Genomic DNA, 16,478 nt, shown 5'->3' with positions numbered 1-16,478 from the left:
ACAGTCAATAGGGACTTCATTCTGTGTCTTTCATTAAAGTGTGCCTCCTAAAGTCATTAAGCCAACCTGGCTATGCATACAAACTTACCTTTTTAACCACTTAAGTACCACCCCTTTTCTTAACACTAGCCCGAAAATGACATGCCCAATATAAAATGGTCACAGCTTAGAACCCTTTTGACTACAGGCACAATCCGGGTAACTTCTGAAAGGTAACCCTTGGGGGATTGTTTTCCAAACCATTTAATCAAAATATTATTTGTATGTTACATTTTGTTTAAAGATTCTGTGTGACAAATATGCAATTAGAGAGGAAATCTGCTTGGGGGCAAATACTACCGAGTGCTGTATTAGGGGGGAAAGTATACACAGTGCATACACATATGCATACATATACATGTACTGCCAGTTTTAATTGAAAATCATATCGATCCTATGGTTTAAAAATGAACACAGTTTATGCCTGTATAGCGGAATCCCGTTTATGCTGATGTACAACACCAGACACAGCATGCCCTTTTCTGCTTTTTCTCATTGATGAGGAAAAGGAAATAAAACATCAAACCATTCACGTGTGGTGCAGTGCACATTCTCAGATTCTGAAACCACCATGAGTGGCAGGCATTATGCTTAGTTTATTTAATTCTTTTATTTAATGCAATCCAAATAAACATTTTCTCATAAGTGGGCCACAAATACTTATCTAAAAAAAAAAAACATATAAACATATATAATAATTAAGAAAGACAGGTGGAAATTAGCCTTTGGTAAAAAAAAAAAAAAACAAGCAGTCACACAATACAGGCTACAAACAACACAATACTGATAATAGAGGTTCCGGCAACACAGGCCACAAACAATCCAATACATAGACAACACAACATAGCTTCAAGTACCTGACCAGTACAATCAAGTGCCATGGTCAATGTTCTGGAATGCTTGACAAGGTTAAGGAAAACAATTTTGGACCATTCCCCTGTGCAGATGCTTGCAAGATCCTTCACATTCTGGGGTTTGAGCTTATCGGTTATTGAACGTGGAATTTGTTATCACAGAACCATTTCTGAGTGGACTTCTTGGGTCATTGTCTTGCTGGAATGTTCACCTACTGTCAAGTCTCAGCCTTGTGATAGAGGCAACCAGATTGTCTGCCAAAATTGTCTGATACTTGCTGGAATCCATTATCCCATTGATCTTAAACAGCCCTAAAACATCACAGACCATATTCCACTGTGGGTATGAGGTGCCTCTCATTTTATGCACCTGTTTCAGTGCCAAACATGCCAATGCTGGGTCTGACCATAATGTTCAATTTGGCCTCATTTGACCACAGGTTCTATCTAAATGACCAAAATGAGGCCAAAATGGCATGCTCTGGTCAGATACATAATTGGCATATTCGGCATCGAAACAGAGATGCATGAAAGGAGAAGCACTTCCATAACCATACAAGAACATTTAGAGCATGGTAGGGAGCACATTTCTTTCTCAGGTGGAGAAGAATTGAATAAAACCCTGAATGAAATTAAAAACCTATTGAGAAACAGTTGAAAAATTTGAAAAACATAATAAAAATAGAATTCATTATTTCTGGATTTTTTATATGGGTTGAATATGCGTAGATTTTATGTGCACGAGGCCCAATGATGCAAAAAGTCCACAAAGGAAACAAAAGTAAAGTTTTGGAGTGGCCCAGAATTGAATTGAACCCAATAGAGATGCTGTGGTAGGGCGTGAAACAAACAGTTAATGCTGGAAAACATACCAATTTATCTGAATGTATTAGTTATTGCTCTGAAGGTGATGCAGCCAGTTATTAAGTCATTTACATGCTACAGCCTTCCAACCAAGACTTTCAGCCCCCGGTGGAAAAAAGTCATGAGAATTTATTGCAAAATCCTGATAGATTTCAAGTACCATGCATATCTGTGTATTCTATTTTAATTTAGCAAAAAGCTCAATCTATCAAAGAATGTGACGTATGATTCCCGTTCATCTGTGTCCTCCTCCTCTTCCTCAGCATTGCTCTTCATTTGCGGGTTCTTTTCACAGCTCTGTGGTTCACTGGAAGTCTTCGTCTTCTCTTTGCCTTCAGCTTCACTTCCACAGGGTAGTGGTCACTTATACTCAGAGCCTGGGTCGTACAGAGACTATAGTTTAACTGCCTGATACTCAAGAGCCTGGGTCATACAGAGGCTATAGTTTAACTGCCTGATACTCAAGAGCCTGGGTCATACAGAGACTATAGTTTAACTGCCTGATACTCAAGAGCCTGGGTCATACAGAGGCTATAGTTTAACTGCCTGATACTCAAGAGCCTGGGTCATACAGAGGCTATAGTTTAACTGCCTGATACTCAGAGCCTGGGTCATACAGAGACTATAGTTTAACTGCCTGATACTCAAGAGCCTGGGTCATACAGAGGCTATAGTTTAACTGCCTGATACTCAAGAGCCTGGGTCATACAGAGACTATAGTTTAACTGCCTGATACTCAAGAGCCTGGGTCATACAGAGGCTATAGTTTAACTGCCTGATACTCAAGAGCCTGGGTCATACAGAGGCTATAGTTTAACTGCCTGATACTCGGAGCCTGGGTCATACAGAGGCTATAGTTTAACTGCCTGATACTCAAGAGCCTGGGTCATACAGAGGCTATAGTTTAACTGCCTGATACTCAAGAGCCTGGGTCATACAGAGGCTATAGTTTAACTGCCTGATACTCAAGAGCCTGGGTCATACAGAGACTATAGTTTAACTGCCTGATACTCAAGAGCCTGGGTCATACAGAGGCTAGTGCATAGTCGTCCTATCATCATGAAACTTTGCAAACCTTTACTCCATATCCAGGAGAGTGTTTTAAGCCAATTATTTTCTGGTTATAAGCTTTGTGGGCGGGTACAGCATCACAAATGTCATTGTTAGATCCTGAAAATTTATAATTTTATAAATTTCAAGAAAAATTATGATTAGGTACTGATAATTTAAAAAATATCTCAAAACAATCTTCATACATGTCTTCTTTAGAATTTCTGCCATCTTGAACAAATATTGTTGGAATTTATCTTTTCAAGTCCATGCCTCATGATAACTGAAGTACGTACACACGTGGTCAAATTCGTTGGTACCCCACCACAAAAAATAAAGAATGCATTCTTCCAACGGCATGCAAAGTATACATGACAAAATAGCTTTTAATTTCATCACTTTTCAGGTGGAATTAAGCATTATTTCAATGATCTGTAAAAGTACCAACAAATTTGAACACGTCTGTACCTTCAAAATGATCGGGAAGACCAAAGATGTGTGGAACATAACCTTAAGGCTTGGTTTCTTTTTTTATAAAGGGTTCATTTATTTATACTGGGTGATTTTGGGTGTGATATGGTTGTGATAAAGGATTTGACAGCTCACCATGTCTTCAGTCAGGCCAAAGGCTTGTTGGAAATCAAACGGCTGGGCTGAGTTTGGTTCTATGGCTTCCAACATATCGTCCCCATAAACCAGGATTCTGGTCAAGAAACAAAATCAACAAAGCATGTGTTCATAGGTTATTGTTGCTAGTAATGTAACTGCAATAGTGCCCCTACTGTGACTTACCACATTTCTAGTGTGTGTGAGTATATTTGTGGGTGTGTATCATCTGGTGTTGCCTGCACTATAATATTATTTAATGCGTAGATTTTTTTTTTTCTTACTTTTTTAGTATGAAGGGCTCATATTAGTGTGTCACGTCAGATTCAACAAACGCACCTAACTTCAACTGTCCTAAATGAAGATTTCTGTAAAATAAAGTATATATGGTAGTGTACTGTAGGTGGGTTCTATCAGATAGATAGCCAATAGGATTAACAAGGACAAGGGAGGACTGATACATGATTGGGTAGACATTCATTTTTGTCAAAACATAATAATAATTCAGAGGACCATTTTTCTCCTAAGCAGTTCAAATAAAATACATTTCTGAAAACATTTGAGATGATAAATAAGCAATGCAGTTGCTAAATCTATTTATATTTCATCTGCAATGCCTAGTTTTAAAGTTTGATCAGAGTTCTGTGTGCCAGCTGAGCTGGGCTGACATGCACTGACAGGCTCCTGTTTACAGGAATCATACGAAGGTCAGGACCACTTGGAAATGTTGTTCCTACCTAAGAAAAAATTGGTGAATGCACCAAGTTCTCTTAAATCAGTCATTGTAAGAGATTTAAATGTATCAATAACAAATCTGGACCGTTCCGTTTATGCCCTGGTTACCTGTCATAGGTGTGGTCGTTTCCTGCATTGGTTGTGGTGTCCACGTCATCCTGGATCAGCCAATGGAAGTCCCTGTCTCTGCGGATTCTGATTCTGTTCATCTTTCTCTTGGACACATAACGGCCCCCAGCATTGAAGTCTTCCAGGATCATGATGTCCTATGACAGCATGTGAGAGCAACTCACGCACACTATTCGCCTCCAAATCCAGCGTCAGTGCTTTATTTTTTAAATGTGTCTATAAAACCAGCATATGTGCATATTTTTTACACTAAAATTAAACTTGAACAAGCCTAAAAGGGTATGGCTTGAATTAAATCTGAACACACTGTAAAATTTGTTCCAAATCAAGTGGGTGTCTCTGCACATACGGTTAACAATAAAATATAATGATAAAAATAACCAAAAATCTAACCAATCACTGCATCTGTACCCATCAACATGCATCAGACAAGCATGCATTGACAAGTGTGTACAGTACAGTAGTAAAATTCTCCATTGTAGATGCTAGGAAATGATTTTGATATTATTTGCAGTTATTGGGATGTTGTGCATGAGAGCCCTAGCAGGCTGTGTGGTCTGGTGGATCTGAGTAGTGTGTGGTGTAGCCCGGTGCGGTATGGTGTGGTGGGTGTGAGTAGTGTGTGGTGGGTGTGAGTAGTGTGTGGTGGATGTGAGCAGTGTGTGGTGGATGTGAGTAGCGTGTGGTGGATGTGAGCAGTGTGTGGTGGATGTGAGTAGTGTGTGGTGGATGTGAGTAGTGTGTGGTGGATGTGAGTAGTGTCTGGTGGATGTGAGTAGTGTCTGGTGGATGTGAGTAGTGTGTGGTGTATGTGAGTAGTGTGTGGTGGATGTGAGTAGTGTGTGGTGGATGTGAGGAGTGTGTGGTGGATGTGAGTAGTGTGTGGTGTAGCCGGTGCTGTATGATCTGTTCTCCACTCACATCAGTCTTCCACTTCTTCTTCACGGTCTGAAAGACATCGTAGAGCTCATCCAGCTCCTTTTCTGAGTCTTCAGGCTTGGTGTGCACGGGGATCATCACCAGGTCCTTCAGAACTGTGAACAACACACACAGTCACAACACATAGCAGCACACAATACATAGCACACAACACATAGCAGCACATAACACATAGCACACAACACATAGCAGCACACAATACATGGCTTACAACACATAGCAGCACACAATACATGGCTTACAGCACATAGCAGTACATAACACATAGCACATAACACATAGTAGTACATAACACATAGCACACAACACATAGCAGCACACAATACATAGCACACAACACATAGCAGCACATAATACATAGCACACAACACATAGCAGTACATAACACATAGCACACAACACATAGCAGTACACAATACATAGCACACAACACATAGCACATAATACATAGCAGTACAGAACACATAGCACACAACACATAGCAGTACACAATACATAGCACACAACACATAGCAGTACATAACACATAGCACACAACACATAGCACATGCGCCTACTCCCCAGAAGGGGGAGATCCTATCCTGTGCATATCCCGCCATAATCCAGAATGAGGATGAGGATGAATTAACTGAATTCTCCAAAATTTGTCACAACTGGAGTATGATGGAGGAGAAATGGAATTATATATCCAAATGATAATTTTATTTCACCCACTTGTAAAGTACATTTTCTGAATTTCTGTATCCGTTTTCTGTCCCCAGCGTTTTGTTTCCCTCTGTGCTTTCTGTAGTCTGTCTTCTGTTCATTCAATTAATTAATTTGTTTCACCTGCGTCTCACCTCCTGATTATCGCGCACACCTGATTATCATTTCCCTGTGTTATCTGGTCTAGTTAAACCTGTCTGTTTTGTCATTACAATCTTGTAATGGGTTCCTGCCATTCTCTCCAGCGGTTCCGCTGTTGGTGTGTGTGTGTGTGTGTGTGTGTGTGTGTGTGTGTGTGTGTGTGTGTGTGTGTGTGTGTGTGTGTGTGTGTGTGTGTGTGTGTGTGTGTGAGTGTGAGTGTGTGTGTGTGTGTGTATGAATGGGCGAACGCGAAGCATCAATTGTACAGCACTATATAAATGCCAACTATTTACCATGGTTTTTAAATGCCAACCATTTTGCCAGCCATGTTGCCCCTAGCATGATCCCAAACATACTGCTAAAGTGACAAACTTTTTCAGGGCTAAAAAATGTATGTTCCTTGCTGGCCAAGTAAATCCAATTGTAAGTCCAATTGAACATGTACTTCACTTGCTGAAGAAAAGACTGAAAGCAGAAATCCCACTAAACAAACAGGGGCTGAAGATGGCTACTGTCCAGGCCTGTCAGAGCACCACCAGGGAAGATACCCAGCGTCTGGTGATGTCTGTGGGTCACAGGCTACAGGCAGAGCATCACCAGGGAAGATACCCAGCGTCTGGTGATGTCTATGGGTCACAGGCTACAGGCAGAGCATCACCAGGGAAGATACCCAGCGTCTGGTGATGTCTATGGGTCACAGACTACAGGCAGAGCATCACCAGGGAAGATACCCAGCGTCTGGTGATGTCTATGGGTCACAGACTACAGGCAGAGCACCACCAGGGAAGATACCCAGCGTCTGGTGATGTCTATGGGTCACAGACTACATGCAGAGCATCACCAGGGAAGATACCCAGCGTCTGGTGACAGCCTTCATGTAGTCATCGAATGCAAAGGACTGAAACCAAGTACTAAATATGATTACTTGATTTCAGATCATTAATCTGTCCAATTGCTTTACCCAGTCCCATAACTACTTTACAGCACTGATGTTATCCTGTATGTCACCGTGGGTGTTCTGTACAGGAGAGACTCACCTGTGTTCAGGCAGGTAAATCGCAGGATGTATGGCTCCCGGGCGAAGGCGTCCTCATCTCCCTCCTGCATGTCCTCATACTGGTAGGTGTCCCTCAGAGTCACCAGGTCCTCTCTGACAGACAAGCAGACGGACAGACACAGCACTCAAAAACACTCTGCTGTCCGTCCAGATTTCTGGAATCCTGCACAGTGTCTACAGTGCCATAACTGATAAACAATATCCTGTTTGGGTGTCAGGTCCTTGTGCACAATATCACAGAGTAACTGGTCTCACCCCCTCTAGAGCAGCAGTACACAAGACAGAGCTCAGCTCATTTTGGTTTCAGTTGATTCCATTCAGAAAGTTCATTGAAATGGGCCGACACGTAGCTGCTAAACCAGCAACTAGAAAACAGGCATGGAGATGGGCAACCTCAGGGCCTTCTCCATTGCTCCAGTACTGAGCAGTGATGATCTTCCTGTGTGCTTGTGAAAAGTGTGAATGACATACCGGTAGAGGAACATGAACTGCTCTTTGTAGGATTTCCGGCCAAGTGGTGGGCTCCTCGCCATTGTGTAGGGATGCTTTTTATTGACCCTGATAAACATACAAAATAAGACGTTTTAAAGATGGCAACTCTTTGGCATATACTGTGATTTGTCGTACTTCAGGGTTTTTCTTTCCAAATACACTGGCATTGGTGGACCAAGAGGAAGAAACAGTTATGACTTGTGAATCTCGATAACTTGGAAAGGGGTCATTATTAAATGGAAAAGTGATCATTATCCACAAGTTAAGCTCATCTGGGTCCAGTATTTCAAAATTATTTTTTGGATTGGATTTCAGTAATTAGGTGGCACGGATGGTGCAGTGGGTAGCACTGCCGCCTCACAGCAAGGAGGTCCTGGGTTAGAATCCCCGTTGGCCGGGGCCTCTTTGTGTGGAGTTTGTATGTTCTCCCCTTGTCTGCGTGGGTTTCCTCCGGGTACTCCGGTTTCCTCCCACAGTCCAAAGACATGCATGTTAGGCTGATTGGAGAGTCTAAATTGCCCATAGGTATGAGTGTGTGAGTGAATGGTGTGTGTGCCCTGCAATGGACTGGCGACCTGTCCAGGGTGTATTCCTGCCTTTCGCCCAATGTATGCTGGGATAGGCTCCAGCCCCCCTGCGACCCTGTTCAGGATTCGCAGGTTAGGATAATGAATGAATGAATGATTTCAGTAATTGAATAGGATTAAATCTCAAAATCGTGTATTTCAAAACTAGAAGCTGTGATCCTGATCTTAATTTTTTTTAAATAATCTATTCATACCTAGAATACTGTTTGGGGTATTTCAAGGTGGAGATTAGGATAGTTTTGATACTGAAAACCAGGATAATCAAGATCCCTTGAAAGGATGAAATTTGCAGGGATTAGGGCGATTTTCCTGTTGATGCATAGGTCAATATGTTCATGCATATGTAAATGGCCACTAAAACATATTATTTAAATTAGGCAAATTAAGTATTCCGTCTGATTTACTAAAGCAGGCATTAATTGCAACTCCCTTCTTTGCGTGAGGATTTTTAGGCCTTGGGTGCTGGGTTGTGGGCAACAGCACATCCACGGCTGTGTGGAGTGGGGACAACCTAATGTGTTACACTCCGGAAAGGAGACAGGATTTCATTATTTTGTTTCACACCTGTCTCTTCTATCTTTTCTAATTTTCCAATGTAATGTGAAATTATATACTGTGACCACAAACAATTGAGCAAATGTTTGTGTGTTGCGACTGTTTCCTTAGTAAATCTGGCCAGGTGAGGTCAGCTAACTGTGTAAGTAACAGCAAAAGCCAGCAGACCCTGCAGCTCCCCAGGACCAGGAGTGAGGACCACTGACATAAGTATGTTTGTCTGAATGAAATATTGCATTATTTTCACCGACAGATAGAGACATATCCAAAGACAAATCAAGATTCCCCAGTTCTGATCTTGTGGCAATGATCCTATCTGAAAATTGAATTGAAAAACCAGGTAAAGACCTGCAAGAACAATTTGATCTGGCAGAGCAAAAAAAGGATTTCAAAATCCAGATAATTCTGATCTAGATTAGAAGTGTTGAAATGCTGTGCTTCATAGTGATCCATGTAGAAATGACAGCTCTTTGCATTGGTCCCAGTGTAGGGATCAGATGTCATTAGTTAACATAATCATACAAATCGTCATACTTAGCCCTACGATATTTTACGGATGGCATTATTGTCCGGAACGCTCCAATTTTACTGTCCAGAATATCCTTCACAATACTGTTACTTCAGCACAGTACTCTATGTTGTCACATCCTTTTGTATATTGCCAGAAAATGCATGGAATTTGATTGAGCGGGAGGAAGATTGCAGCATTAGGAATACGGAGCGGAGTATTAGTCAGCTCCGTATTCTATACGGATTCTATATTCAATGCTCACTTATTCAGCTCTGTGAGGAATGTGCTCATGGCCACTCCTTTCACATCGACCACCTCCAGGATCAGGATGATGCCATAACGGGATACAATCTGGGAGAGAAGGAGAGACGAGCAGAGCATTCTGTGCATGATTCGCTCTGCGGAGGCGCGTCAACGAGCAAGTGTAGTGACCATTCAGTATGCAGTTATTATGTTTGGGGTCAATTTCATCACATTCGGTGTCTGACATCTCTTAAAAAACTGTTTTTCTTTTATCTTGATACTGTATAATTTTTACAAATTATGGTAGGATTAAATAGTGAACATGATGTTATGGGTTTTTTTATCATCTGTAACTGTATGAAATGTCAATATTTCTTATCTCAGATTTCTTTGTGGGTGATTCTGGTGACACTTTCCCATTACAGTACAATAATTCAAGCTCACTGTTTGAAAATTGGTTCTAATTGCCACAGCCAATGGCGTTTCAACATCAGCGCATTCACAGACAAGGGGTGGGATAAACAACCTTGTGGTTTGAAGGTGTTTGTTGCTCCAATTCCTCTCTTGACCGTTAGAAGTCCGAAATTACCTGTACCTTACTTGTACCTTTAACTGTGTAAGTAACTGCTTTAATGTGTCAAATAAACTCTGAGTAACAACAAAAGCCAGCATGTCCTGCAGTTCTCCAGGACCAGGAGTGAGGGCCACTGACTTAAGTATGTTTGCCTTAATGAAATGTTGCATTATTTTTGTTTTATTTTGGCTACACCAGATTGAACACAAAATGTTATTAAGCCAGAAGATATTGATATGTTTTTTTTACTATTATTATTATTCATAAGTAGGGTGTAGGATCCAACATTTCCCACAATCCCACAGGACAATTCCGCGACGTCCGCCCGCATGACGTCTAGCTCGGTTCAGCCAATCCCGTAATGGCGGGAGCAATAAACTTTCCCGTATAAGAGCAAGACATGTTCTCGGGATCCTTCTCTTCTTCATCCTCTTCTTCTTCTTCTATTCATTCCTTTTTCAACGCACCCTTTTTGGCCATTCGCTTCAGCTCATCTGCTACGAGACTCGGACAGAGGCTGAATACTGCACAGCGCACTACCAGGCCTACGGACACACCTAGTGACCTCGCGGTAACTTAGAGGCCTATAGCGAGTGGAAACTGGTGTACGCGGAACGCTACATAAGTTTACTCCTGCAAAGCTCACCAACGAACAGCAACGATCTTTTCCACCCGGAAAAAGGACCAGCGAATATTTTTCCCAGAACCGAACGGACCAGACGACAACGCACAGCCCACGGGAACATCCAGCTCTGCGCATCTCTCCAGGACATCATTCACAGCACCATCGCCGCTTCTACAAGGACAGCACGTCTTTTGGATCCAGCAATGCGTATGGACTCAGTAAGACAACAAACATTCAGGCGTAGCCAGTGTTTAGTTTAGTCTTGACTGATATTGTGAATCTGTGTTCTATATTTGCCGTCTTATCATTGGAATGTATTTTGTTAGCTATGTATATATATATATTTGTACGCGAATTGATTCGCCGTCTTTCGCGCATATATAGAGTAAACTACGCAAGTAGTCTCTTCTCACAGCTAACCCTAACACGCCCAATTTACCTTTCCTTTGTGCGCGCGCGCACACACACACACACACACACACACCCTACTAACTTACCTTACTAACCTCCCGTTAGTTTATCTGTTCTGTGTTTGTACGTTTGTTTAATAAATATTTTATTAAACCCCGGTGTCTGTTTTGGAATCGCATAGACATGAGAGCCGAGTTAAAGCAGTCTTTCGAAGAACTTCCAACCTTCAGGTTATCGGTATGTTTAATCATTGATAATGGTTATTTTATTAAAATACTAAATTTATGATTAGATATTTCTGATAACAGTAATTTTATGAGACTGATTACTTTTTGCAGTTATACTGCTACATAACATTAATTGGCGCCCCGGTTTCGTAGAGAGTGAAATCCCTACGTTATTTGGCGGTCTATGCGAGGACCCTACAAGGGAAATAATGAAATATTGTTTTGATGTAAAGCATGTCAGTTGTAAACACTCAATGGGCTGCCAGGCGGATGCTGGCATCTGATTGGCAGCCCATTAAGCGGTCACACTGCCGATTGGTTAAAATACAAATGCCATGCTAATTACACAACAAGACTTGGGCTCCAAATGACTGATACAAAATACTTTTGTAGTGAGCAGTATAATAACTTTGTAACTTTCAGAATTAAAAAAAACTTTCAAATCAATAGAATAACATTGTAGAATTAGCTTTTTATGTTCTTTATAACTTTTATATGGAAGATGATTTGAATCATCAGGATGCACTTCCGGGCGATCACAAGCTGTCTTTAGAAACAGTAATTACCTTGATGAGAGTGGAGAGAACCTCTCTGTCTGACACTTTATTCTCCCCAAACCTCTGGATGTTGAAAGATGCCACTTTCATGACAGAAATCTGGTATTGCCCTGATGAATGATAAACAAAGAACAACAAAACCATGAAAACACACATTTTCATATAAATGGAGTATATGGATATACAAGCATACAACGTCATTTATTTTGACCCTCATATGCTCTTTTACCGTACTGCTGTTACTCCTGAAGTTAAAAATAATAATAATAAAAATATATATTTTTTCATATTCTTGTCTGATTTTCTGTTTACATTCATAGTTCATTGCACTCATCTTCCCCTGTGATGTCTGTGTCTTTATATAGTTCTGAGCCCAAGTCACTTCCGTCTGCGTGATTCACTATTTTGGTGTTTTCTGAATTTTCCGGTTTCCCACGATTCATTCTCAGTCTCGCTTTTCTTACTTCCTGCTTTCTCTCCATTTATGTTTGTAGATAGCACTAATCTACTAATCCTGACTAACATAGCATTTGTACAGTACTAATTATAATAACACACTAATATGTTTGTCTAACTAACAAACTAACATTCACTAGTTTTGGGTATTTATAGTTTAATCACATAACTGACAGACTATCTACTTCTATACTGCTCTATAACTTTGTTAGACCGCCGTCACTCCCATGCCCCGGCCTAGGTTGTCTCATTCCCCTGTGTATTTATACCTGTCTTTTTCAGTTGCTCTTCACTAATTCATCTTTTCCTGATTCTGAGTTCTGAGGCCTTGTATTCCTTCCCCCTTGTTCTAGCCTCCTCATTCCCGTACCTTTGCCCTTGTGACATTCTGTCTGGTTGTTTTGGATTTTTTCTGGTTTTTGACTCCTGCTCGGCTCTACTCTGGATTTTTGTTTTGCATGGTGATTTCTGTACCTCTGCCCTGTTCGTACTGACCTCCCGGTTTTTGAACTTCGCCTGTTTTTGATTACACTCTGTCTGCCCCTTCATCTGCCCTAATTAAACTTCCCTTTTCTCATAACCCCTGAGTCTGCTATTGGTTCCTCTGTCCCCCACCGTCTGTCCCCCACCGTGACAAAGAGAGTACATGTAATCACTATTGGGCTCATAAAACCAAAGTTGACCTGATGTTCATATCTTTGTAAATTTATGTGAATTCATAAAATTGGAAAATATCCATAAAAATTTGTGTGGTTTCACAGAGATTTTGAACACTTACATTACCAAGAATGTCATATTTGTCCAATAATGTACACAGGCATTTCCCAACTTAAAACTGACATTCAGTATGAAGACAAACCACAACTCTACCAACATAACAACATAAATAAAGAAGAATAAAGAAATGTTTCACCACAGCTCTACAAGAGAAAAAAACATGCACTGGTGCTAGTTTACCGTAATAACCCCACAGCTACTGGGAATTTGTACTTCCTGTAAACGGTTGCAAACATTAACCACGATGCTTATCACGAAAACAGCCTCATTACAACTGACAAACTGAAAATGTGCTTAGTCTGCGCTTACACGCCATAATGTGATATTTAACAACACACACACACAAATATAATTCAACAATGAATTGGAGGGGGTAAGCCCAGAGGGGGTAATTACTGTCTACAGGAGAGAATAGGTGCTTTTAACCGTGAAAATGGAACCGGAACAGCAGGGCTGACCACAGAGCCTGGCCTCTCAGACAGACCACTTCCCCATCTGGTTCAGTTTCTGTGAACCTGATACCCCACAGCTGCCAGCCTGCATGTTCAGAGCTGCCACATAACAGAAAACACTTAAACAATATACTGTACCATATTCTCTGCCTTTAAAATGTGCAGATCCCACTACAAGCATCAGCTTGGACGTTTCTGAACTCACTCAAAAGGGGTAGAATGGATCAAAATGAAAAGCTCTGCTTTTAAAGGTATTTTCCTACCTTTTGACTATATGTGGGCGCCCGCCCTTCTGTTTATGTGCACCTGTGTTGCCCTAGAAACGAAAAGCCCAATGAAACTGGACGCAAATGGATAATCCCTTACCGTTATACGATGGAGCTTCAGTCAGCAAATCACGCAGACATAACAAGCATGCTGCGGCACCTGCAAATCCACTTATCTGACTGAATCTTTGTCATTGACTGAACTTAGTTCCTCTCTCTCTCTCTCTCTCTCTCTCTCTCTCTCTCGCTCTCATATGATCTCTTTCTGTCTCGAGTCTTTCTCTCTTTCACTTCTCTCTCCTGCTCGCCTATGCGTTTGTCACTTTTTTCTATAGCCTTCATCTCCTTGTCCGCATGGCTGTGGAATGGAACTTTGCACACCTTGTATGACTTTCTATATTAATTATTTGCAAATTGCTTTAAAAAAAAATAATCCCAAACGGTGAGATGTGCAGAGCTGCCTTCTTTTTATTTGAATCAAAACGTTGTTGGTAACAGGCACCTCTCACGTGTGCTAGAACACACTCGGCTCCATGGTAACCGTACAGTTACAGCCAGGTGCCATTGGCAGTTATACAAATGAATACAGTAATAATACCAGCCTGATACATAATATTTTCCTCTCTTTTGATAATTTGTTCATCCAATCAAATGCATGTTATTCAGGTAAATGGGCTTCTCACTAAAGGGACCTGATCTTATCTTAAGCCTATCACCCTGGCAGGAAGACTCACAGCGTATTTTCCACCATGATCCGGTTAGACTAGCTGCATACTCAACATGGTTTGACCAGCTCAAGCTATGTTTTGAAACAGCTGGTAGCTGGTATCTCAGGCTGGTCATAGCTGGACTTTACACCAGGGTCTGCTAAAATAATCAGGCTCTGAAGCCGACAGCTCACATACAATTTAAACATGTCTTATTGATTGTGCTCTCTGCTTGTGGTCTCAAACCTCGGACCACACACACTGTTCGCTTTTGACTTCCGGTAAACACGCTGTGTAAAGGAATGCATATGAAGGCTTACCCTACATTTAAATGAGCACCCTTCTGCAAAACATTTCCCCTCGAGAAATAATCTCTTCTGTTGGCTTTGAATTCCAGACTGGCTTTGAAAGATGCCACACCCTTTACCCAGTTTCTCATACAAATAATGGATGAATGCCAGGAATAACTGACATAAAAGAAGAGCAAGGCTTATAAAGATGTTTTCCTATCATACGCAATGTCAGCTGAGACGGTAATTTTGGTGTGTGATTGAAAGTAGGTCTGGAGCCGGAAGCTAAAAAGCCAAACTCCTTATTTATGTACAAGCAAAGGCACATTAGGTATAATCCAATCAGAATTTCAGATGAGATCTTAAGCCCTGACTCGCTCTATTCGTTAAAGATTAAAGATGGCTTAAAGAGCCATAGCCCAGGTTACCTAATCAGTAATCATTGATTGGACTGGCTCAATGATTACCTTCCTCTCCACCCACCTTATGCAATGTGTGATCATGCTCATACGGATCATGATCATTTTGTTGTACGTCACTCTGGATAAGAGCGTCTGCCAAATGCCAATAATGTAATGTAATGTAATCATGCCATTCTGCCACAAAATGGCTGCCATGCATCACCTGGAAAGGTACTATGAGTTGGTGGTGGATGTACCCATGCTGTAAAATGGTCAGTTCATGAGATGAAAGGTGCCATCGAAATGTAAGCCATCATCATCGCCATCGTATTCCAGCTGTTGTAAAAGTCACATCTTGAATCTGTGAAGATAGTGACTGCACCTTATTTCATTCATCGGTTGATTGATCAGGGGAGAAGGCCACTCACACAGAGAGGCCAGAGTAGTTCACACAGAAATTCAGGTTTCTTTCTAGTATTTCAAAGAGCGGATTGATTGGTTTTGTAAAGGAAGTCACAAGTTTCAAACACTTACGCAACGTTTTGAGAGGAATGCCCCGTGTCCTCAGGGGAACTCCTTCCAGGCATCTTGCTGGTTGTCGTCTCTCCTGTTTTTTTTATTTTATCCCAAAAGATTACCAAGGTTCTTCTTGTACTAACTAACACGAACATCACAACCATGTCAACCATGCTACTTTTAAGACTCGGGAAACTCCATCACACAGTGATTAATCACAGACTCCTGGCATAGACAGGAATTTCTGCTGAAACACCCTCGTTTTAAAACACATGTTCTCTGTTTATATCATTCACACAGCCAAATAGGGGGAAACACACATAAATACTGTATATTGATTATAAATCATTATCAGGCTCACTTTATATTATGAAATATTATTAAAATCCAACATCATAGTGTTATGTTGTACTTTTAAAACATGGGAAAACCTTGGGGATACATTTGAGATATATCAATTGTATTTGAGAAATAACTTCCCGTAATGAGGTATTTTAAGGTGCTGCACTGCAGATGTTGCGGATTCCTGAAGCCCTGTTTCCATAGGGCTGTGCGATGCTCGCGGGCAGGGACTTAACTACAACTGCGGACACAGACGTCATGGCCTCTGAATCTCTTTCCGTGTACAAGCCTGTTCAGACTAATCTAGAAGGATACAGCATTTACGCCCATCCTCAAAAATAAATCAAATAAATGAAAGGGAGAAACCCCA

The 16,478-nt window shown here is 41.2% G+C and overlaps 1 protein-coding gene across 1 annotated transcript; it reads right to left on the bottom strand.

The window, feature by feature from the left end:
* Positions 1-630: 630 nt before the first annotated feature.
* LOC133109617 (deoxyribonuclease gamma-like) lies at positions 631-14,071 on the bottom strand. The gene is made up of 9 exons (XM_061219027.1): positions 13,953-14,071; positions 11,911-12,011; positions 9,527-9,615; positions 7,591-7,677; positions 7,100-7,212; positions 5,199-5,311; positions 4,257-4,414; positions 3,414-3,510; positions 631-2,134 (listed from the first exon to the last, which is right to left on the bottom strand). The coding sequence occupies exons 2-9, from the start codon at positions 11,989-11,991 to the stop codon at positions 2,030-2,032; spliced, it is 843 nt and encodes a 280-aa protein (XP_061075011.1). The 5' UTR covers positions 11,992-12,011; positions 13,953-14,071; the 3' UTR covers positions 631-2,029.
* Between the last annotated feature and the right edge of the window lie 2,407 nt (positions 14,072-16,478).

The sequence above is a fragment of the Conger conger genome, chromosome 14 (assembly GCF_963514075.1).
Source record: "Conger conger chromosome 14, fConCon1.1, whole genome shotgun sequence".
NCBI classification, from domain to species: Eukaryota; Metazoa; Chordata; class Actinopteri; order Anguilliformes; family Congridae; genus Conger; species Conger conger.
Note: the sequence above shows the minus strand (reverse complement) of the source record. Positions and strands in the feature narration are given on the sequence as shown.